The sequence below is a fragment of the Ranitomeya imitator genome, chromosome 2, assembly GCF_032444005.1.
Source record: "Ranitomeya imitator isolate aRanImi1 chromosome 2, aRanImi1.pri, whole genome shotgun sequence".
In the NCBI taxonomy this organism is placed as follows: domain Eukaryota; kingdom Metazoa; phylum Chordata; class Amphibia; order Anura; family Dendrobatidae; genus Ranitomeya; species Ranitomeya imitator.
In genome coordinates this window covers 585,642,775-585,668,728 of record NC_091283.1, presented here as the reverse complement: position 1 = coordinate 585,668,728, position 25,954 = coordinate 585,642,775, and the positions used below count along the sequence as shown (strand labels likewise).

The 25,954-nt window shown below is 44.8% G+C and overlaps 1 protein-coding gene across 2 annotated transcripts in view; it reads left to right on the top strand.

Moving 5' to 3' along the window:
• The window catches only part of RPRD1B (regulation of nuclear pre-mRNA domain containing 1B), a 159,324-nt gene extending 137,580 nt beyond the window's left edge, over nt 1-21,744 (top strand). For both annotated transcript variants that reach the window (XM_069752276.1, XM_069752277.1), the window contains one exon: nt 17,214-21,744. In XM_069752276.1, coding sequence (XP_069608377.1) covers nt 17,214-17,363 — 150 coding nt within the window. In that variant the 3' untranslated portion in view covers nt 17,364-21,744. The remainder of the gene's footprint in view (nt 1-17,213) is intronic.
• The last annotated feature ends 4,210 nt before the right edge of the window (nt 21,745-25,954 follow it).

Genomic DNA, 25,954 nt, shown 5'->3' with positions numbered 1-25,954 from the left:
ATTGTGGATGGTCCTAATATCTTGGGGTAGAGCATTCCAGAGGATTGTTGCAGCACAGGAGAAGTCTTTGAGTCGGGGGTGTGAGGTACGGATTAGCGCAGAGGTTAGTCGAAAGTCATTTGCAGAGCGCAGCGGTCGGTTAGGCCGATAGAAATGAGGGAGGAGATTAAGGGGGTGCCGCACTGTGGAGAGCTTTGTGGGTGAGAACAAGTACTTTGAATTGTATCCTGTAATGAATGGGCAGCCAGTGTAATGACTGGCGAAGAGCGGATGCATCTGAGTAATGATTAGCCAGATGGACAACCCTGGCTGCTGCATTAAGGATGGACTGGAGAGGGGAAAGCCGCATGAGGGGGAGGCCAATTAATAGAGCATTACAGTAGTCCAGACGGGAGTGGATCAGGGCGACAGTGAAGGTTTTTGTTGTTTCCATGGTGAGAAAAGGGCGGATTCTAGAGATGTTCTTTAGGTGTAAGCGGCACGAGCGGGCAAGAGATTGTATATGGGATGTGAAGGAGAGATCGGAGTCAAACATAACACCCAGACAGCGCGCCTGTTGCTGGGGTGTTATTATGGTGCCACCCACGGAGAGGGAAAAGTCAGATTTAGGGAGGTTAGTAGATGGTGGGAGCAGAAGTTGTTCAGTTTTGTAAAGGTTGAGTTTCAGATAGAGAGCGGACATGATGTTGGAGACTGGAGACAGACAGTCAGTGGCGTTCTGTAGTACAGCGGGGGTAAGGCCAGGGGATGACGTGTGTAGTTGTGTGTCATCAGCATAAAGATGATACTGAAAGCCAAATCTGCTGATGGTCTGTCCAATTGGGGCCGTGTAGAGGGAGAAGAGAAGGGGGCCAAGGACTGAGCCCTGAGGTACCCCGACAGTGAGAGGAAGAGGAGAGGAAGTGGAGCCAGAGAACAGAACACTGAAGGAGCGGTCAGAAAGGTAGGAAGAGAACCATGAGAGAGCAGTGTCCCTAATGCATAGTGACTGGAGCCTAGAGAGTAGGAAAGGGTGGTCAGCAGTGTCGAAAGCTGCAGAAAGGTCGAGAAGAATGAGCAGAGAGTGGTCACCGTTACGTTTTGCTGTCAGAAGGTCATTGGTCACCTTGATAAGAGCAGTTTCTGTCGAATGTAGGGGGCGGAAACTGGACTGTGAAGGATCTAGGGGGGAGTGAATGGAGAGGTAACGGGTAAAGGTACCTTCACACTGAACGATATCGCTAGCTGTCTGTCCCCCGGCGCTGTGCTTCTCTGCACTGTGTAAGCGCCGGCCTGAAAGCAGAGCACAGCGGTGACGTCACCGCTGTGCTTTCCAGCTGGCGCACACAGTCAGTACAGAGAAGCACAGCGCCGGGGGACAGACACCGGAATGTAAGTATGTAGTGTTTGTTTTTTTTACGTTTACGCTGGTAACCAGGGTAAACATCGGGTTACTAAGCGCGGCCCTGCGCTTAGTAACCCGATGTTTACCCTGGTTACCCGGGGACTTCGCATAGTTGGTCGCTGGAGAGCTGTCTGTGTGACAGCTCTCCATCGACCACACAGCGACGCTGCAGCGATCGGGATCGTTGTCTAGATCGCGGCAGCGTCGCTAAATGTGACGGTACCTTAAGGCGGGAGTAGATCAGGCCCTCCAAGAGTTTACAGATGAAGGGGAGATTAGAGACTGGTCTGTAATTATTTGGGCAGGATGGGTTGAGAGCGGATTTCTTTAGTAATGAAGTAATGATTAGTGTTTGAAGGAGGAAGGGAAAATGCCAGAGGAGAGGAAGAGATTAATGATTGCAGTTAGGTGAGTTGTGACGGCTGGAGAGAGAGACTGGAGGAGGTGTGAGGGAATGGGGTCGGTGGTGCATGTAGTCGGATGAGAAGGAGAGGAGCCTGGAGACTTCTTCTGTGATGGGATCGAATGTGGAGAGTGAGCCAGGGGAAATGCAGGGAGGGATGGGAGTCACTGAACTTGGTGATTAGGAGCGGATTTCCTGACTGATATTGTTTATTTTCTCTATAAAGTGGGAGGCCAGGTCATGAGCACAGCAGATGTCTGTGATAGGGGCTTGTGCTTTTGGCCTGAGGAGGGAGTGAAAGGTGTCAAAAAGTTTCTTGGGGTTGTTGGCTAGTGAGGAGATCAGGGTGGTGAAGTAGGTCTGTTTGGCGAGGTGAAGGGCAGAGTTGTAGGTCCTTAACATAAATTTGAAGTGTATGAAGTCTTCTGGTGTGCGTGTTTTCCTCCATAAGCGTTCAGCACACCTAGAGCATCGCTGGAGGAATCGGGTTTGCGATGTGAGCGAGGGCTGTTTCACTCTGTGTTTGGAGGTTCTGAGGGTGAGGGGCGCTACTTGGTCAAGGGTGCTTCTAAGAGTGTCATTGAAGTGATGTACAGCCAGATCAGGACAGGAAAAAGAAGAGATTGGTGACAATGATGAGTGTAGGGAGTCTGAAAGTTTATGAGGGTTAATGGCATGTAGATTTCTGAATGTGCGGTAGGTAAGAGTGTGCTGGGGTGGGCGAGGATTTGTGAGTGTGAAGGAGAAAATGTTGTGGTCAGAGAGGGGAAGCGGTGAGTTATCTCGGTAGGAGATTGAGCAGAGCCGGGCGAAGACCAGGTCAAGGGTGTTACCGTCCTTGTGTGTCTGAGGTTGAGAGCTGTGAGAGGCCTAGAGAAGTGGTTAGTGATAGAAGCTGGGATGCAGATGTGGAAGTGGGGCTGTTTATGGGGATGTTGAAGTCTCCCAGGATGAGGGTTGGTAGTTCTGAGGACATGAAGTGCGGCAGCCAGGCAGAGAAATGGTCCAGGAAGTGGGTGGGTGAGCCTGGGGGGCCGGTATATGACCGCTACTCTGAAGGAGAGGGGACAAAAGAGCCTGATGGTGTGGACCTCAAAAGAAGGGAATGAGAGTGATGGAGCTGGGGGGATGACCTGGAGGGTGCATTGTGGGGAGAGAAGTATGCCGACTCCACCACCATGTCTGTTTGTGGGTCTCGGGGAATGTGAGAATTGTAGGCCACCATGGGAAATGGCAGCAGGGGAGACAGTGTCAGAATCTGTTTTTCAGAAAGTAATTGTCTAGGAAAGGAAGCTTGTTGCATACAGACCGTGGATTCCAAAGGGCAATATTAAAAGATGGAGATGAAGGAGTGCAAGTAATATTAGTAAGATTATTAAGGTTTCTATGTGAGGTAGGGTATGGGTTGAGGTTGGTGGATGGTGGACCGGGGTTGGGGGAGATGTCCCCTGAAATCAGTAGGAGTAGGAAGATAACAAGCAATTAGTTTTTTGAATTGTATGAAGTTTTTTTTGTGCAGACAGTTTGGGCAAGATGGGCTGAGGTTTTTCAGAAAGGTGAGAAGTGCATGGGAGCTGTACATGGGAGAGGGAAGTATAGAGAGGCTGATGTATATGAGTCGTGATGGAGGGGGGATTGGGCGGTAAAAGTGGATTGCAAGGGAACACAGGAGGATAGGAATAAAGCACATGGATAGAGGGGAGTGCAGAGTGTGGTTTACCTGACGAACTGCCATGGAATAACTGCTGTATCACGACGCTTAGCTCCGTGACGCTTTGCTTCTGGGACGCTTGCATTCACCAACCACACCCCTTTGACAAGGTAAATGGTAACACCCAGTTGTACATTTTCTTTGTATATTTCCATGAGGAGTAACTGTGGTATAATACAACCAAGATCTAAGAAATGTTGCTGTAGAATAATTTGTACCGTTCAATGAATCTCTTGAAATTTAATTTGAGTGAACAAAAGACCCAAGCGGAGGAGAACAGAAGCCTGGAACAAGAGCCGATCAGAGAAACAGTGGTGGCAGGACCGCTATGGGAGGGCTGAGGAAAGGACGGCATAGGATTTTTTTTTTCTTTAATTTGTAAAACTCAGAATGAATTTGATTATCCTTGAATCATTTTGCACTTTTCTGGATATTTCACATAGATCCAGACCGTTCAGAAGAGGTGACAGATCTTCTTTAAGATGTTGGCCGACAACTATCAGACCAGGCTTTTCCATCCCTCCAAAGGATTGGTTGAAGTCCAACATGGCCAATCCTCCCTATAGCACCTGCCATCAGAGGAGATGTGGGCGAAGTCTAAATCTGCATGTTTTGCCCTTGTGTGATGTGTGTGGTCACCGTTCTCCCCAGGTCTTACCGTTTCTCCACGCTTTGTGCCCAGTGCTCGTCACTGTTGCATCTCTGGCATTTCTCCTTCACACTGAGATCATTATCTAATCAGAGATATTCATGTACAGTGAACTCGGATTCGCCTCACCCTCTCTCCATCTGCAGCCCAGCCTGGCTCACATTTTTTGGCAGCCGACGCGCGGTATTCCAACCTGTGTTCCATCCATCAGCATCTCACCTGGAATTCACTGCTGTCACAATAATCCTCCTGCTGGCAAGAAAATCTCCAGACTTAAAAAAAATTCTTCCCATCGACTTAGGGACAGGACTATTTTTTACAAGCAAATATACAATTTCCGACAGTCAGATATTTCATTTTTGGATGTTCTTGAAGGTTATTTAAAGTTCAGATGAGTGGCTTCATTATCTGGTAAAGGTTAGGGGGATTTAGCGAGGATACATCATCACTTAGTGTTCACACTTGGAAAGCGTGGATTTGAGTGATTTTCAGGCGCATCCCTTCGGCAGGCTTCCTACTTCTCCGTACCTGACATGAGTTAGTCCCGAATGTATCCGTCTTTAGTGGAGTGAACAGTCGGATTTTTTACACGTCCGTAATTTGCTAGTGGATATTCCAAACTGAAAACTTTATAAGGAACCTGTTGTTTTATCTTTTATTTAAAAAACACTGCCGTCAAAGTTTTTATCATGGTAATATATTGCAGTCATCATATTATATGGCACTGTGTATTTACAGTTGCTCATTTTGCCTTTCCACCCAGTTAAAGGGGTTTTCCCACAAAGAAACATTCATTTTAATCAATAAATCTTGGAATAATAATAATTTCCACAATTTGATGTATTTACATAAAATGTTCCTGTGCTGAGATAATCTTATAAATGTTCCCCTGCTGTGTACTGTGTAATGTCTGTGTCTGACCGTACAGGAACATGGTCTGATCATACCACAGCTCCTGGGCAGGGGAGGAAGTAAAAGAGTGCACAAACATGGCAGCATCAGATCACAGCTGATTCATTCTCTGAGGTAAAATATTGTTAAAAACAGACAGGGAAATGTTTTTTCTCACAAAAAGAATATTTTGTGATCCTATGCTGTTCTGTCTGTATACTCCTTTGCTTCCTCCCCTGCACAGGAGATGTGGTATGATCAGACCATGTTCCTGCACGGCCATTACACAGTACACAGCAGGGACACATTTATAAGATTATCTCAGCACAGGAACATTTTATTTAAACACATCCAATTGTGGAAATTATTATTATTCCAACATGTACTGATTAAAATTAACTTTTCCTAGTGGAAAACCCCTTCACGCCACAGCCCATTTTCGTTTTTTCCTCCCCTTCTTTCCAGAGCCATAACACTTGGGTTTTTCTGTCCACACAGACATATGAGGGCTTGTATTATGCGGGATAAGTTTTTTTTTTTTTTTTTTTTTGGATGACACCATTTATTTTAATACATAGTATAATGGGAAATTGGGGGAAAAAATCCAAGTGCGGTGAAATTGTGAAGAAAAAAAACAAAATTCTGACATTATTTTACAGTGAACATTTTGTGCTAAAAATGACCAAAAAATATGATTCTCCTAATCAGTATGATTATGGCAATACCCAAATATGTCCAGTTTTTTAATTATTTTAGTGGTGAAAAAATAGTAAGCTTTCAAAAAAAATTTTTTTGAGTTGTCTCCATTTTCAAGACTCGTAACATTTTTATTTTTTGTCCGATGGCGCTGTATGATAACTTAAACTAAAAAAAAGGAATCTTGGTGTTCTTGAATTTTTCCCGTTTGCGGTGTCCACCGATCCGAGATATATATATATATATATATGTATATATATATATACATACACACACACACACACACACACACACACACACACACACACACATATATACATACACATATATACACTAGTTGGTGGCCCGATTCGAACGCATCGGGTATTCTAGAATATGTATTTATGTATGTATATAGCAGCCACATAGTATATACAGTGCCTACAAGTAGTATTCAACCCCCTGCAGATTTAGCAGGTTTAATAAGATGCAAATAAGTTAGAGCCTTCAAACTTCAAACAAGAGCAGGATTTATTAACAGATGCATAAATCTTACAAACCAAAAAGTTTTGTTGCTCAGTTAAATTTTTATAAATTTTAAACATAAAAGTGTGGGTCAATTATTATTCAACCCCTAGGTTTAATATTTTGTGGAATAACCTTTGTTTGCAATTACAGCTAATAATCGTCTTTTATAAGACCTGATCAGGCCGGCACAGGTCTCTGGAGTTATCTTGGCCCACTCCTCCATGCAGATCTTCTCCAAGTTATCTAGGTTCTTTGGGTGTCTCATGTGGACTTTAATCTTGAGCTCCTTCCACAAGTTTTCAATTGGGTTAAGGTCAGGAGACTGACTAGGCCACTGCAACACCTTGATTTTTTGCCTCTTGAACCAGGCCTTGGTTTTCTTGGCTGTGAGCTTTGGGTCGTTGTCTTGTTGGAAGATGAAATGATGACCCATCTTAAGATCCTTGATGGAGGAGCGGAGGTTCTTGGCTAAAATCTCCAGGTAGGCCGTGCTATCCATCTTCCCATGGATGCGGACCAGATGGCCAGGCCCCTTGGCTGAGAAACAGCCCCACAGCATGATGCTGCCACCACCATGCTTGACTGTAGGGATGGTATTCTTGGGGTCGTATGCAGTGCCATCCAGTCTCCAAACGTCACGTGCGTGGTTGGCACCAAAGATCTCGATCTTGGTCTCATCAGACCAGAGAACCTTGAACCAGTCAGTCTCAGAGTCCTCCAAGTGATCATGAGCAAACTGTAGACGAGCCTTGACATGACGCTTTGAAAGTAAAGGTACCTTACGGGCTCGTCTGGAACGGAGACCATTGCGGTGGAATACGTTACTTATGGTATTGACTGAAACCAATGTCCCCACTGCCATGAGATCTTCCCAGAGCTCCTTCCTTGTTGTCCTTGGGTTAGCCTTGACTCTTCGGACAAGCCTGGCCTCGGCACGGGAGGAAACTTTCAAAGGCTGTCCAGGCCGTGGAAGGCTAACAGTAGTTCCATAAGCCTTCCACTTCCAGATGATGCTCCCAACAGTGGAGACAGGTAGGCCCAACTCCTTGGAAAGGGTTTTGTACCCCTTGCCAGCCTTGTGACCCTCCACGATCTTGTCTCTGATGGCCTTGGAATGCTCCTTTGTCTTTCCCATGTTGACCATGTTTGAGTGCTGTTCACAAGTTTGGGGAGGGTCTTAAATAGTCAGAAAAGGCTGGAAAAAGAGATAATTAATCCAAACATGTGAAGCTCATTGCTCTTTGTGCCTGAACTACTTCTTAATACTTTAGGGGAACCAAACAGAATTCTGGTGGGTTGAGGGGTTGAATAATAAATGACCCTCTGAAAAAACTTTTCCCAATTTTTAAAAAAAATAAACAAAGAAATAACATTCTTTTTTGCTGCAGTGCATTTCACACTTCCAGGCTGATCTACAGTCCAAATGTCATAATGCCAAGTTAATTCCAAATGTGTAAACCTGCTAAATCTGCAGGGGGTTGAATACTACTTGTAGGCACTGTAGCACAGGCCACGTAGTATATAGGAGCCATGTAGTATATAGTAGACAAATACTACGTGGCCTGTGCTATATACTATGTGGCTGCTATATACATACATATTGTAGAATACCCGATGCGTTAATACAGGCCACGCAATATAGAACAGTGGCCACGCAGTATATAACACAGCCACGTACTATATAACACAGGCCACGCAGTATATAACACTGGCCAAGTAATATATAGCACAGCCCAAGCAGTATATAGCAGCGACGTAGTATATAACACTGCCCACGCAGTATATAGCAGCCACGTAATATATAACACTGCCCATGCAGTATATAACAGTGGCCACGTAATATATAACAGCCCACGCAGTATATAAAACTGCCCATGTAGTATATAGCAGCCACGCGGTATCTAACACAGCCCATGTAGTATACAGCAGTGTGGGCACCATATCCCTGTTAAAAAAATAATTAAAATAAAAAATAGTTATGTACTCACCCGGCGGGATCCACCGAAGCTTCGGCGATACGCGCGCGGCTGCCGTTACCGCCGGTATTAACCCTGTGTGAGTGGTGACTGGAGGGGAGTATGTGGGCGCCGGGCACTGACTGCGGGGAGTAAGGAGCGGCCATTTTCTTCCGGACTGTGCCCGTCGCTGATTGGTCATGGCTGTTTTGCCGCGACCAATCAGCGACTTGAATTTCCATGACAGGCCGCGACCAATGAATATCCGTGACAGAAAGACAGAAGTGACCCTTAGACAATTATATAGTAGATAATGCTGAATGTGTGTATGTCTGGGATTGGCATCTGCACCGCCGCAGCTACAGCCACAAAATTTTGCACAGTCACACGTCTGGACCCCAAGAGCGTCATATGCTATGTTGTGAGGCAAAATTTTAACCAGCGCATTCCAATTCACTAAACAATTTTGCCCCTATCTACATAATGGGGGAAAAAGTGAAAGGAAAAGTGTTGGAGGCAAATTGACAGCTGCCAGATGTGAACAAGGGGGACTTAAAGAGTGAGAGTGATGGCGCCAAAGAGTATATACCGTACAGTTGCTAAGGTGGGGCCCCGACATGGGATATGAACACGCACACAAAATGCGCCACACGTGCTTGAACACACATACCACCCTCCGCACACATTTCACCACACATATACCAACCTCGCCACACAAAACTCGCCACGTGCAAAACTCACCACGTGCAAAACTCACCACATGCAAAACTAGGCTCACGCAAAACTCGCCACATGTGCAAAACTCACCTCATGGAAAACTCGCCACATGCAAAACTTGCACACGCGGAAAAATTGCCACAAAAGTTGCAACACATGTAAAAGTTGCCTCACACAAAACTTGCACATACTCAAAACGCACCACACATAAAACTCTCCAGGCGCAAAACTCGCCATGCGCAAAACTTGCTGCACGCAACTTGCTACACTAACCTGTCACATGCAACTCGACACATAAAAAGTTGCTACACACATGTCGCCACACAGAACTCATCTCACAAAAAATCGCTACATTCATGTCGCCATACACAACTCAACACACACAACTTGACACATGAAACTCACCCTAAAACGCACACAAGTCTGGTATTATCCATCAAAAATAAAAATCTGATTAATAAGCAGACAAACTACAAGAGCAACAAATGTACCATATAGGAGATACGGCAGCTGTCAGTCACATGACCTGTCTATTATGTGTATGTGTGAGCTAATATATACAGCCAGGGCCGTATTTGCCACTAGGCACTTGAGGGCACGTGCCTAAGGTGGGACGATGCGGGGGAAGGGGGGGGAGGCGGCACCTGAACAAGTTTTTTTTTTTTTAAAGTCCGACCGACCGCCCCCGCCCGCCTGCCTGCCTCCTAGAAGACATCATACTCGCCCTACTCCAGCGATGCCTGGTCTCCGCACCAGCAGCTTGTCCTGTGTGAGCGGTCACGTGGTACCTCTCATTAAGGTGATGAATATGGATGCATATTCATGACCTTAATGAGCGGTACCACGTGACCGCTCATGCAGGAAGAAGGTGCTGTGCCGGGACAGAGATCATGGAGGGATGTTCGGCGCCGTGTGGGAAAGGTGAGTATGACAGCCAGGGAGGATGAAGGAGGACAGGGAGCCAAGCCATGAAAGATGGGAGCGGGGAGCCGAGCCATGCATACGCGAGGGGAGGGATGGGGAGCTGAGCCATGCATATGGGAGGGGTGGGGAGATGAGCCATGCATACGGGATGGGAGGGGGGTGAGATTAGCCATGCATACAGGATGGGAGGGGGGGTGAGATGAGCCATGCATACAGGATGGGAGGGGGGGTGAGATGAGCCATGCATACAGGATGGGACGGGGAGATGAGCCATGTACACAGGATGGAAGGGGGGTGAGATGAGCCATGCACACAGGATGGGAGGGGGGTGAGATGACCATGCACACAGGATGGAAGAGGGGGGTGAGAGGAGCCATGCACACCGGATGGGAGGAGGGGTGAGATGAGCCATGCACACAGGATGGGAGGAGGGGTGAGATGAGCCATGCACACAGGATGGGAGGGGGGTGAGATAAGCCATGCATACAGGATGGGAGGGGGTGTGTGAGATGAGCCATGCATACAGGATGGGAAGGGGGATGAGCCATGCATACAGGATGGGAGGGGGGGTGAGATGAGCCATGCACACAGGATGGGAGGGGGGAGATGAGCCATGCACACAGGATGGGAGGGGGGGGGAGATGAGCCATGCATACAGGATGGGAGGGGGGGTGAGATGAGCCATGCATACAGGATGGGAGGGGGGGTGAGATGAGCCATGCACACAGGATGGGAGGGGGGAGATAGGCCATGCACACAGGATGGGAGGGGGGAGATGGGCCATGCACACAGGATGGGAGGGGGGAGATGAGCCATGCACACAGGATGGGAAGGGGGGAGATGAGCCATGCACACAGGATGAGGGTGAGATGAGCCATGCACACAGGATGGGGGGTGAGTTGAGCCATGCACACAGGATGGAGGGTGAGATGAGCCATGCACACAGGATGGGAGGGGGGAGATGAGCCATGCACACAGGATGGGAGGGGGGGAGATGAGCCATGCACACAGGATGGGAGGGGGGGGATGAGCCATGCACACAGGATGGGGGGGAGATGAGCCATGCACACAGGATGGGGGTGAAATGAGCCATGCACACAGGATGGGAGAGGGGAGATGAGCCATGCATACAGGATGGGAGGGGGGAGATGAGTAATGCAAGATGTGAGGGGAGGATTATTCAGTATTGAGCATCATGTGTGGCCATTATACAGTGTAGAGCACTGTGTGGCCATTATACAGTATTGAGCATCACATGGGGCCATTATACAGTATAGAGCACTGTGTGGCCATTATACTGTACGCAGCATTATGTGGGGCCATTATACAGTATGGAGCATCATGTATGGCCATCATACAGTATGGAGCATCATGTGGGGCCATTATACAGTATGGAGCATCATGTATGGCCATCATACAGTATGGAGCATCATGTGGGGCCATTATACAGTATAGAGCACCGTGTGGCCATTATACTGTACGCAGCATCATGCGGGGTCGTTATACAGTATGGAGCACTATGGCCATTTTTTTTTGTTTATAATTATTGTTTATGAAACGGTGTGATCAGCAGTACTAAATGGGTGTGGTTGGGGCATGGATATGGATGTGACTAGTTGTGAAATGGGTGTGGTCAGAGGCATGGCCTAAAATTTGCCGCAGCTAAACACAAACTTTATCCCTCTTTGCCGTCTTCAAATGTTGGGAGGTATGATACCGCATTTGCCAGATCGCGGCAAGTGCCGCAAATGTCCGTAAATCCCATAGGGAATGAACGAGGCCGAACGCAGTGTTGCCATAAGTGATCCGTTATGTGGCAGATGCGGGAAAAACTGCCGGATCTGCTGCAAAAGGCTACTTTCACATCAGAGATTTTTTGACAAAGTCACTGCCGGTAGTGTCATACTCACCAAAGGGGGAGGCAGCACTAAAAGTGCCTAGGGCAGCATAAACTCTAAATACGGCCCTGGCCAGGGGGGAGGGCTTCCTGTTGGCTGGGGATTTATCAGGCTGCCAATAGCAACCAATCACAGCTCAGCTTCTATTTTGCTACAGTTAATTAATCTGAGCTCTGATTGGTTAATATAGGCAACAAAGGACATTCTCAGTATAACAAAGCTTGTGTGAGTGCATGTCAGTTAGGGTGTGCATGTCAGTTAGGGTGTGTTGGTAGAAAGGCTGATGTCAGTCACATTACCTCTATGTGAGAGGATATAGAAACTGCCAGTTACAGACTATTTTTACCACAATAATGCCTCATAAGAAAAGGAATTCCATGGCACGAATGTCAGCTGATGCAAAAGGAAAAGCTGCATTACGGGCCAATGAAAAATGTGAAGACCGAGAAACAAGGCTGACACACATGAGAACAGCAGCTGCTTCCTCAAGAGCCATATCCAACTGAGTTCCTTAATTCATTGAAGCCACAAGGACTTCCTCCTCCTCGCAACCTCTATCTAAAACCTGGAGCACCTATTCTGCTATTGAGAAATTTGGATCCACCAAAGCTGTGTAGTGGAACAAGACTCTTGATTAAGAACCTGTTTACACATGTAATTGAGGCAACCATTTTGACAGGATGTGCCACACGAGAAGATGTTTTCATTCCAACAATTCCTCTCATTCCATCTGATTTGCCTTTTGATTTTAAATGCCTCCAGTTTCCTGTTTGACTGCATTTGCTATGTCCATCAACAAGGCTCAGGGACAGTCCTTGAAAGTAGTTGGAATCGATGTACAATCTCCATGCTTTTCTCATGGTCAACTTTATGTGGCCTGTTCAAGAGTTGGAACAGCCAAAAATCTGTTTATCTTTGCACCTGAAGGAAAATCTAAGAATGTCGTTTATCAAAAGGCTCTCGAATAAGTAGTAGAAGATTACTTCACATTACTTGGCCAATTTAGTTAAATCTGTGTGAAATATCTCTGGTGTTGAAATATATGTTGTGAAATGCTTCTATTAGCTTAGTTTTTGCCTTTTAATAATTACATTTATATCTATTTCTTTTGTGGTTTTTGTGTGCAGAATACATTTTTGCTAACACATTCTATTTTGCTAACAGCAGTTATAAACCCGGGCGAAGCTGGGTAGTACAGCTAGTGTGTGTGTGTATGTATGTATATACATATATATATATATTTTGATCAGACTTATCTGAACACGGTGATACCGAATGTATTTTTTTAATATTATTGAGTTAAATACCACAGTCAGAGATTGACAGTCGCATTTAACAGGTAACAATCGCGGAAGGTCCTTGCTGTAATAGTGGCAGGTCATTATTATTAATATTATTATTTATATATATATATATATATAGCACCATTGTTTCCATGGTGCTATACATGAGAAGGGGTTACATACAAAATACAGATATTACAGTAAGCAAGCTAAGAATCAGACTGATACAGAGGGGCGAGGACCCTGCCCTTATGGGCTTACATTCTACAGGATGGTGGGGAAGGAGACAATAGGTTGAGGATTGCAGGAGCTCCGGTGTTGGTGAGGCTGTAGCTTCGGTAGTGGTGAGTAGACCGCAGGGTCAGTGCAGGCTGTAGGCTTTCCTACAGATTTTCCTGAATGTGGTTGATAGTCGGACGTGTTGGAGCTGAATGTGTGGTTGGGAAGGTATGAGGAGATTCAGGATAGGGTGAGGTCTTTGATGCCAAAGGAGAAGATGATCTGTAGTAGGAGGCAGTGGTCAACTGTGTCGAAAGCAGAGGACAGGTCTAGAAGGAGGAGTACAGAGTATTGTTCGTTAGCTTTGGCTGTAAGTAGGTCGTTTTTGGTCAGGGCTGTCTCAGTTGAGTGATGGGGGCGGAAACCAGGTTGTAGATTGTCAGAGCAAGTAAGATGAGAGGTGGGAGGAAAGTTCAGCGTGGACGTGCTGCTCCAGGAGTTTGGCAAGTTAGTGGCAAGTCCTGACTGTAATACTTAGCCATTGCCTGCCAGCTATTGGGTGGGCTTTCTGTGTCAGCCTGCTCCATGCATCCGCTTACAACTTGCACCGTATATATACCGCACATGTCGTGAAGGGGTTAATTCTTCTCTTTTGTCTGCTATATATAGAAACAGGAAGTCTTTCGTCCCTGCAATTATCATTCGCCTATTCACCTCCTGACCCAGCTGCTCCACTCTTCCCCCTGCCATAGACATGTGCCTGATTCGTGACTTGTGCAGGGAAAATTGGTCTTCTATTCCTACATAGAGCTTAGAAGGGTTCAGTTTATCAGTTTTTAATCATGTGGTGTCATAGACCTAGTAGAAAAGAGAAGAATTAACAGAGTAGGAAGGCAAAATGAGCAATTGTAAGTGCACAGTGCTGCATAATATAATATAACTGCAGTATAGGAAGGGAATAAAAATGTTGATGGCAGTGCTTCTTTAATATCTAGCACTGTTCCAAATCCGCAGCCAATCACTGGGGGTCCAGATTCTAAAACTCCCACCTATTCCTATAAAAAATGCTTTGCAGCTCGCAGCTCCACATACAGAAGCGCTAAGCTCCTGCATGAGCTCACAGACACTGCATTGTACAGCCTCCATAGAACTTCCATCATTCCATGCTCCACTCTGTGTACAGGATCACATTGCTTCTGTGCTTCTCTGTGTGCACTCAGGAGCTTAGGCTACGTTCACATTTGCGTTGTGCGCCGCTGCGTTGGCGACGCAACGCACAACGCAAATAAAAACGCACCAAAACGCACGCAAAAATGCGGCGTTTTGCGGCACATGCGTCCTTTTTTGCCGAAATTTGGACGCAAGAAAAATGCAACTTGTTGCGTTTTCTGCGCCCGACGCTTGCGGCAAAAAAACGCATGCGTCGCACAACGCAGCACAGCGCATGTCCATGCGTCCCCCATGTTAAATATAGGGGCGCATGACGCATGCGTCGCCGCTGCGTCGCCCGACGCAAACACGCAAAACGCTAATGTGAACGTAGCCTTAGTGCCACTTGTGAGCAGCATGCTACAAAGCATTTTCTTTGTGGGGGCTAGGTACCAATCGGAATATAATGCATTCCAGAAAACTGACGCAGCATGAGAGAAGTTTTAGAGATCGAAGTGGGAGCTTTGTGAGTGAGAGAGGTTTCTATTGCACTCTTTATCGGATGGGTAACCAGTGCAATGACTGGCACAGAGTGGAGGCATCGGTGTAACGGCTAGACAGAAATACATTCCTGGCTGCTGCATTCATTAAGGACTGGAAATGAGAAACTTTGGCAAGAGGGAGACCTATCAGTAGTTGCAGTTGTACAGACCAGAATGAATAAAAGCAACAGTAAGGGTAGGTTCACACGTGGCATTTTTGCTGCGTTTATGGAATTTTTATGCACATGTCTGAGATTTCAGGAATCTCATGCACACAGCTTGTGTTTTTTGTCGTCAACTTTTTGAGCTTTGTTTATTTTTTTGCAGAAAAGAGCATGTCCCTTCTTTTTAGCATTTTTTTTCCAGCGTTTTTCTCCCATTGACAGTTATGGGTGGTGAAAAAGCACTGAAAGAAAGCAGGTATCAGGTTTTGTTTTTATCAGCATGCACAACAGACAAATGTAGCATTAAAAAAAAAGTTTCATTTACAGTAGTTTAATTCCCTGAAGATTAGTTTGGATCCTAGTCTTGAGACCACCCCATTCTCTGATCTCCCCAAAAATCTGTGAGAGCTCATTAGGCAGGGGCGCAGACAACCCCTGCCGGAGCGTGCACTCATAATGGAGTATGGATTCAGATTAATGGGCCTATTCATTATTGCATTTGGGCCTTTTTTGTCTAGTTTTTGTTGTGTTCTTTTGCTTGTTTCATTTGTTCCTTATTCTTCTTTTAATTTGTGCCCTTTTTTAAGGCTTATATTTTGCCTTCTCCTGTTTTTCTTTTTTTATGTTTATCATGGTGTGAGAGCTTTGGGGTTTCCAGACATTTTTTTCCTGATTCATCAGTTGTAACTTTTCAAAAAGTTGCTACGTTTTTGCCAAATGGGTTCCCGACTTTTCCCTGGACTGATTTTATGTACTTCTGAATTTTTGTACAATTTTTTGCCATATTTTAGCAGAATATGCATCTTTTTGTGCATGTCACAAAATGGTCTAAAGGAAAAAATAATTTTGAAAAATTTGGTGCATAAAATATCAACTAATACCACATGACAAAAAAGAACAGTGGCTTAGAAAAAGTCAGAGGGTCCAATTAATTAGTTAGATTTTTTTTTTTTATTTAATCTGCACTCTGCTCTGTGGGATTTGTAGCATCAGACTTGCTGATAGAGAAAGGGGAAGTGGCATGGGGTTGAGAAAAATGAAATCAACCCAGATTTGCGAGTAGAACAACTTTATTTTAATAATTCTTAGCATTTTCAATGCATGTTGGGAACTCTGCAAATCCTAAAGAAGACCATAAACATGTAAAACCTATGCAGTAAGCGCCCCCTAGTGGTGGCGGCTGGCAGCAGGAATTTAAAGGGAACCTGTCTACCCCAAATTCGAAGATGAGCTAAGCCCACCAGCATTCTGGAATGATGTAGATAAGCCCCTGATGTATCCTGAAAGATGAGAAAAAGAGGTTAGATTATACTCACCCAGGGGCGGTCCTGCTGCGGTCCGGTCCGATGGACATCGTGGTCTGGTCCGGGGCCTCCCCTCTTCATAGGATGACGTCCTCTTCTTATCTTCACGCTCCGGCGCAGTTGTACTTTGTCTGCCCTGTTGAGGGCAGAGCAAAGTACTGCAGTGTGCAGGCGCTGGGCCTCTCTGACCTTTCCCGGCACCTGCGCACTGCAGTACTTTGCTCTGCCCTCAACAGGGAGATAAAGTATGCCTGCGCCGGAGCCGCAGCGTGAAGACAAGAAGAGGACGTCATCGTAAGAACATGGGAGGCCCCGGACAGCAACACCCATCGGATCGGACCGCCCCCCAAGTGAGTATAGTATAACCTCTTTTTCCCATCTTTCAGGTTACATCGGTGGCTTATCTACAGCATTACAGAATGCTGTAGATAAGCACCTGATGCTGGTGGGCTTAGGTCTTCTTCGATTTTGGGGGTGACAGATTCCCTTTAATCATGTGTAAAGCTATACCTTTGTGGGATGACATGGTTTAAAATATGATAACCACCTTTAGACATTAGGCATGGGTGGTTTTTAATTTTTTTAACGTCCCCACAAATAGAAATGACAGGAGGGGCCCCTCCATCATTCAGAATGATACTGTATATTGTGGGAATATTATAAGTCATTCTGTGCTATCAAACTAATATTAGAAGAATCCCACAGACAATGTAGGAATCTGTTTAGGTGGAGGGAAAATGAATGTGATTTGTATATTTAAAAAAAACCATTTCTTCATCACTTTGATCATTCTCTGTCTGGTTTTCTGTTGCTGCAGGAATACAAGCAGAAGCTAGCCCGTGTTACGCAGGTACGGAAGGAGCTGAAGTCCCACATACAGAGTCTACCTGACCTCTCCCTTCTTCCCAATGTCACTGGGGGTCTTGCACCTCTTCCTTCCGCCGGTGATCTCTTCTCTACAGATTAAGACCAACTAACTCCTATTTTGGACACTCCTTTGTCCACCCAAGTCTTCAGTAGTCACCAGCATAGGAGGAGTGGAGAGCACCAACATTCAGAGAGACTGGGCCGTTATCCTTCACGTGTAAGACGCAATGAGTTCACTGCAGGCGCAGTCTTAGCTGTGTATTGTTAGTGGCCGCCTAGTCCCCTCATCTACCCGAGTCCCGTGTAGAATCTGCTGCTGACGGACGGAGCCAAGAAGACAGTCCCGGGGTTCATCATCTCACCCTTGTGATACATATATATATTTTTTTTAATAGAGACATGTTTACGGAACGTGTGCACAGATTTTGCTTCTTTATCAGCTTTCTCTGGCAGCTTTATCTTTCGTGATCCAGTGGAAAGATTGGGGGATGAATTTGCGTTCGAAGGCAGCAATGGCAGATTTTCTGTGATTTGCTGCTAGACGGGAGCAATACACAATATAGTGCGTGTCATTTCAGAAATCATCGTGTCCTAATAATTGTGTGGAAAGTGTTTTATTACTAACTTTACCATTGGAGGATGTGTACGGTGGGTCGACTGTGTCCTTAACAAGTACCCTGTTGATGTTTTTCTTGTTTCTCCCTTTGGTAACAGTGATGTCTGTGTGTGTAATGACTGTAGCAACATACTCGCCCTTTGCAGTCCTTTGCCGTTTTCAGCAGTGCTCCTAAGGTCTACCCTTTTGCCGCATGATGCAGTTGTACCTTGCCGAGTCACACAGTGTCTGCCGTGTAGAGTTACTTATTCTGAGTCTCATTTTAAGTATGTGGTCAGTATTTCACACCCATATTTGTAAGCCACAACCAGAAGTGGAACAAACATTCGAAATGTATAATGGAAACAAGTGCACCACTTCTGCATTTTTTTTTTTTTATTTTTTTTTACCCACCCCTTATTGTGACAAATACTGACCAAATACTGAGCGTGGCCAAAAAGTGACCTCCGCACCCCAGAGCAGACCCTATGATATGGAAGATCTCAACTGTGGTCATGTGACACCAGAGCGCTGCTGAAAACGGTGACTTTTACTGCACTCATTACACATGCACACATTATTGCCACCAAAGGGAGAAATTAACATGTTCATTGGAGAGTGGTCCTTGTTAAACGAGCAATCTGTAGAAAAAAACAATGGCCCTAAAAAATTCACAAAATAGAACTATTAAAAAAAACACCAGCTGTGTGAAAGCTTTTTTCCTCTGTCCACATGAAAGCAACAAATACAGGCGTGGGGAGTCAGCAGGGTGGCACCCATATCTGGCGAGTGCCGCTACATTTTCCACAGTGTTCGTGCTGAGCAGCATGGCACCACTATTACTATGGCGGTGGAAACCATTTCCGAGCCTTATACCGGTGTCATGCACCAGTGCCCGCTGCGTTTCCTATACCATTAACTATAAAGGAGTTAAGTGTGCAAATGGCAGAAGTTTGGTTCACACTTCTAATAGAGAAGTCCCCATCCTGCCCGGCGGCAGATAGCTATGAAATCTGCTATATATTAATACAGCAGCTGTCATTTTCACTCTCATCCACCAGACCTCGCAGCCTTACACTGTATGCCACCAGCCATGATGGGAACTGCTCGATTGGTCTTTCAGACCCAACATCTGTGGGTTAATGGATCACGACCATGTATATCATGCACTTAACTTTTTTTTTTTTTTTCCTATGGGGTTATTGATTTTTCTAAAAACATTCACTCATGCTCGATCATCCTTAAAGGGTTTAGCCTCTATTTTGCTTCTCTATATATTTTATGTTAATGATGATTATTATATCTTGTATGCTGTTTTTTTTTTTTATAATAGGTACTATTTTCTAGATTTCTGAAATCGCGACACTTTCTTGTTCCATTTGGCATGCCCGCCCATAAGATGACTGCAGATAGAGGGGGACATGACCAGAAATATTCAGGCCTCCTCCATAATAACACTGGAAAGTAGCAGAAGAGGAGGCTAAATAACGTATCTGGTCACATGCCTCTGCATTTGCAGCCATAATATGGGTGATTTGCTGTCTGTAGGGCACAGAAGTGTATTATGCACAACATAATAAAATAAAGTATACATTAGTAAGGGACATGCACTGAGCAATAAGGTGGCTAAGCCCTTTAAGAGGTCGTCCACCTTTGTGAAATATGTGCGTTTATTATGAGACACATTAGATCACGTGGGTAGATCCTCCTGATCTCAATGAGATCCACCAATAACCTAATGTACATGACTGTCCTCCAGACTGTTCCTCTGGTGATGGGATAAAAAATTAGGATTTAAACGTACCTGATACTACTTTTGGTAGCAGCGGCTTGTCTCCTTTTTTTTCGTATTGAATAAAAATTAAAAAGTTGTATTTTTAGCCAACGGAATGTAATGTACGAAGATATTGGGTAGTATGCACACGGGTTTGAACCCCACCAAGCTGATGCTTCATGTACTTGGACTAGACTCTCATAACCAAACTCCCATAAAAAAAAACTTTTTAAGTGAGTGAAGCCGTCTTAGAGGATTTTACAGAGAAGATAAGGTTAATAAAGGGGCTTGTATGGCTAACTAGTACAGAATGAGCCCCTAGAACATGGGGTTTTTGCCTTTCTTTTGATCAGCATAGTAGGCTATAGGTTGAACTGGACTTATGTCTTCCTTCAACCTTTAAAACTATGAACCGTGATCCGGCCTGGGAAGATTTCCTCCATGTAAGTTCTATAGGGTACTGTCTGGCCAAACCCATGTGAAGATGATCAGGCGGTGGACAAAGCGCAGTAAATTCTAAAGTTACAATATCAAAAGGACTAACTGATTGTTTTTTGAGTGTTGATTCTCTTGCCTTTTACAATATGTGGTTTATCAGGTTTTGAAGAATATATGGATTTTGTATTTCCAAGGAATGTGTCGTCAGAAAATAACCTATTGTTTTAATCAGGTTTTTGCATTCAATATTTTATTACATTTTTTTTTAAATTTGCGCAATGTTTTTTTTCCCTCCAAAAAAATCACCATATTAAAAATGAGAAATCTTGTAATTCTGACACTGGCCACTGGGGCATTTTTAGATTCAGACTTCCTGTTGTTTCAGGAAACACATGTACATTAGCAGCACTTTGTTTAATGATGAATGTGATATGGCAATAAACTATATGAAAAATGTGAACCTGATTTAAACAATAGGTCCCGTTCTGACTACCCATTCCAGTTATGCAAGATAATAATTTTACAAAGCTGGCTTCTGATGATTTGTCACAGTGATGATGACCTGGAAAGTGTCAAATGTTGCGGTGGTAAATAAGCGACAAAGCTTTACATACCATAAAACACACCATGCACTGATATAAGGTTAAAGGCCTCAACCTTTTACAGATGCCAAGGGCTGATATTACTGGTGCTATGTGTTGTTCATGTAGTAGAAAAAACTTCCACTTCATCAACCATAGTTCAAGATGGAAACAGAACATTGAGGCTGAAGTCATCACTGAGATTGTTTTTTACCTTTTTGTTAGTAAATAGGAGACCTTTAGATACATAAGTCTCCACTGGTTTATCATATTGGGTATTCCCTGCTGTAAGTGAATGTCAAACTTTGGTACAATTTAGCAATTTTGTATTCTTTTTTTCAGACACATGCCATGCTTTGATTTTAAAAACTGGCATGCTGATTAAAGGGAACCTGACAACTGATGCGTGCTGCCCGATCCACAGGAAACATTCGTCAGACACCGGCTGCACAATATCTTCCATATATGTTTAACTCTGAAACTACAGTATTAAACATAGATAATAGGCACGAGGGACCAAGCCACCCAGGAGCCTAGTTGGACAGGCGGGTCACTTGTGGGTCCTCCCTGCCTGATGCACTTGAGTGATGGGTCTCGCCTTATACACACATGCAGGGAGAGACTGGTCACTCTACGGCAGCGGATTGGGAGAAGCCGCCAGGGACCCGCCTGTCAGACTTCAATCCTGCGCGTTTCGGATGTCAGAGGATATTAAACTACGTTTAATATGTTAAACATATATGGCTGAACTCTGACAGCCAATGTCTGATTCATGCTTCCTGTAAATGGAGCAGCATGTACCTGCTGTCCTGTTCCCTTTAAATGTAACCACCACTAGATGGAGCTAGTTGCATACTGTTACATATTGAACTTCCTCTAGTGCCGGCTACAGGGAAGCAGCAAATTCTTACATCTACATATGTGATTTGCTTCTCATATGTTAGGAAAATAACCCAAACACCATTTTGGAGTTAAACAACACTTTGATATGAGAGTAATTTTAGGGATTTCGGCCAGGAATAATTCTGTCCACTGCAAATATACCGTAATACATTAGTGTAAACCATAATAATAAAAATGATGCTATATTTTTTTTTGGTTTGTTAAATTGTTTTATTTTCTGAGGGTATCCATACAATTGTCCCATAGATGTTCCCCATTTTATTGGCAAAATGGATGTCCAATATATGAGCTTCACTTACGGGACAGCACATGTATTAATACACTGACTCAAAAAAATAAAGGGAACACTGAAACAACAGAATATAACTCCAAGTAAATTAAACTTCTGTGAAACTGTCCTCTTGGGAAGCAACACAGTTTGACAATCAATTTCACATGCTGTAGTGCAAATGGAATAGACAACAGATGGAAATTATTGTCAATTATCAAGATGCACTCAATAAATGAGTGGTTCGGCAGGTGGGGACCACAGACCACATCTCAGTACCAATGCTTTCTGGCTGATGTTTTGGTCACTTTTGAATATTGGTTGTGCTTTCACACTCATGGTAGCATGAGATGGACTCTACAACCCACACAAGTGGCTCAGGTAGTGCAGCTCATCCAGGATGGCACATCAATGCGAGCTGTGGCAAGAAGGTTTGCTGTGTCTGTCAGCGTAGTGTCCAGAGGCTGGAGTTGCTACCAGGAGACAGGCCAGTACACCAGGAGACGTGGAGGGGGCTGTAGAAGGGCAACAACCCAGCAGCAGGACCACTACCTCAGCCTCACGAGGAACAGGAGAAGCACTTCCAGAGCCCTGCAAAATGACCTCCATCAGGCCACAAATGCGCATGTGTCTGCACAAACGGTTAGAAACAGACTCCATGAGGATGGTCTGAGTGCCCGACGTCCACAGATGGGGATGTGCTCACAGCCCAACACCGTGCAGGACGCTTGGCATTTGCCACAGAACAGGATTGGCAAATTCGCCACTGGCGCCCTGTGCTCTTCACAGATGAAAGCGGGTTCACATTGAGCACATGTGACAGAGTCTGGAGCCGCCATGGATAGCAATCTGCCTGCAACATCCTTCAGCGTGACTAGTTTGGCAGTGGGTCAGTAATGGTGGGGGGTGGCGTTTCTGTGCGCCAGCGGTAGCCTGACTGCCATTAGGTACCGAGATGAGATCCTCAGACCCCTCGTGAGACCATATGCTGGTGCGATTGGCCCTGGGTTCCTCCTAATGCAGGACAATGCCAGACCTCATGTGGCTAGAGTGTGTCAGCAGTTCATGCAAGATGAAGGCATTGAAGCTATGGACTGGCCCGCCCGTTCCCCAGACCTGAATCTGACTGAACACATCTGGGACATCATGTCTCGCACCATCCACCAACGTCACGTTGCACCACAGACTGTCCAGGAGTTGGCGGATGCTTTAGTCCAGGTCTGGGAGGAGATCCCTCAGGAGACCATCCACCGCCTGATCAGGAGCAGGCCCAGGCATTGTAGGGAGGTCATACAGGCACGGGGAGGCCACACACACTACTGAGCATCATTTCCTTGTCTTGAGGCATTTCCACTGAAGTTGGATTAGCCTGTAACTTCATTTTCCACTTTGATTTTGAGCGTCATTCCAACTCCAGACCTCCGTGGGATGTTAGTTGTGATTTACATTGATCATTTTTAGGTTTTATTGTTCTCAACACATTCCACTATGGCTACGTTCACATTAGCGTTCCGCTAATGTGCGTCGCTGTTGCGTCGGCGACGCAGCGGCGACGCGCCCCTATGTTTAACATGGGGGACGCGTGCGTTTTTTTTGTTGCGTTTTCCGACACGTGCGTCGTTTTCGACGCTAGCGTCGGACGCAAGAAAATGCAACAAGTTGCATTTTTCGTGCGTCCGATTTTCGTCAAAAAACGACGCACGCGTCGCAAAACGCAGCGTTTTTGCGTGCGTTTTTGGTGCGTCGTGCGTTGCGTCGCCGTTGCGTCGCCGACGCGCAACGCTAATGTGAACGTAGCCTATGTAATGAATAAAGATTTACAACTGGAATATTTCATTTAGTGATATCTAGGATGTATGATTTTAATGTTCTCTTTATTTTTTTGAGCAGTGTATATATATAGACTATATATATGTTTTCATGAATATTTGAGCCCATGGATCCATTATATGTCCATTTTGCAAGCTGACAAAAAAAATCTCACCATACAGATGTCACACGGATGCTTACATGCGAGAAAATCACATCCTTGCACTGTGCAGGGAACATTTATGCGATTCTCGTCTGTCTAAAATGGACCGATTTATTTATTTTATTTTTTTAATACGTTGTGTGTGACTCCAGCCTAAGAATCACACACAGCTCTGCAGTGAGATTAGGAGAGCCGAGAACGGCCACTACATGTCTCACACTGGTAACCAATAAGTTCGGAGGCAGATTCTCATGCAGATCAGTTTTCGGCCCATAGTCCTGAACAGCTCATTTGCATAAGAGAAAAACATGGATTTCTCTGGAATAAGACATCAGATCACAGATGTCAAGGTATCACTATATTCAGCTATCTGCGACCTACATGTCCATATAGACGGCTTAGGAGGATTTATCCTACAGACAGATTCCCTTTAAGAAACTAATCTAAATATTTATGGGTTCCCAAATTACCCTCATTTCTCATAATGCATGTTACACAATGCTTTCTAACTAGTGCTATGACACTTGTGCGCCTACATGCTTGTAATCATCAGCATTCTTCAGGAACACTGATCCGTGTTCTCCGTAAAACATGTAATACAGAAATATGGGTTTCAGGTCATCAGCGGAAGAATTTCTCATGCTTAATTTTTAGTTTGGAGCCACTTCAATCTGCTAGATGCTGCGGTTTAAATTTTTATTTTACACCCCTGGCAAATGTTGTCAGGGGATCTTCCATGGAGTTATCTATTTGCCCTGCAGCAGCTGTGTTACTGTAATACCTGGGGTCTGTGTAGGCACTACAGTGCCTCATGGAATAATTTACCCTTCACATTCTTGGGTTCTCGTCATCCCCACACACTGGTGTCCTGATGTCGTGCAACGCCAGCACATATTGTATGCCACATATACATCCATCCAATACCGGATGGAGTCCAAACCAAGAGGAGCACTGCTCTAAGCTGGTAAGGGACCGACCTGGAGCATGGGAAGGGTAAGACGTCTTGGCCGGGGAGGATCAAGTTGAACCTTTGCACCAGCGCACTTTCAGTAGTTTGTCCTAGTAGTGGCCTGAAAGAATTGTGCAAACCAGACAAACCCTTTAAACCCATTTACGTCAATAAAATACCTAAAGCATATATCTTTTACAAAATATTTGTCTAACTTGCTTAACATGCAACGTACTTTTGACAAAAGAATTATGAGAACAAAGAATTTACGAAGGGGAAGGGACTAATATGTTATTCCAGGTTCACCTAGGTCCTAGGATCATCGAGTTAGTAGGCAGCACTAACCTTTAGTTGACTGGAGCTATTCTCTCAGTGACTCACCTGTATCCTGTTTTCACAGGAAAGGTCACATTCTTTTGCCACCCTCCTAAATCTTTAATTCACGTGTATATTTTTAATTATGATCGTGTTCTGTGTGATGAATGAGGTTGTTTGTAATCGAATGTAGTAATTACTAGCAATTCATCACAGCTCACAAAAATACTGAACTGTCAATAAAACCATAAAAGAACAAAACATAAAAGAACAGGTACTCCGCATATTTTGGCATTTTGAAATGAAGTCAGAACAGATGGGTTGCATTAAATTAAAGGGATAGTCCACAATGGCTAAATCATTTGTGTTAGAAGAGTCTTTGATGAAAAAATCAATCAGATTTCATATTTTGCACGGAAATGTGGAAGCAAGAGAATGTAACATTACGTGATACATAGAAGGAAGATGGGTTTGCGATCCAGCGTCAGGCTGCATTCCAGATAAGTAAAACTTAAAAGGAACCTGTCACCAGGTTTGGCCGATACAAGTTAGGGCCACCCCTTTCAGGGCCTATATACAGCATTCTATAAGCCCCCTATCCAACCGGTAAGAGGAGAAAAATTATTATTATTATTTATTGTTATAGCGCCATTTATTCCATGGCGCTTTACATGTAAGGAAGGGTATACATAAAAACAATTACAATAATCTTAAACAATACAAGTCATAACTGGTACAGGAGGAGAGAGGACGCTGCCCACGAAGGCTCACAATCTACAAGAATAACTTATTATACTCACCTGCGGGGCAGTGCGGTCCGAGGGGTGTCGCTCTTCTTGGTCTGGTGTCTCCCATCTTATGATCGCCACCTTCCTGCTTGCTTCTTGTGGATGACG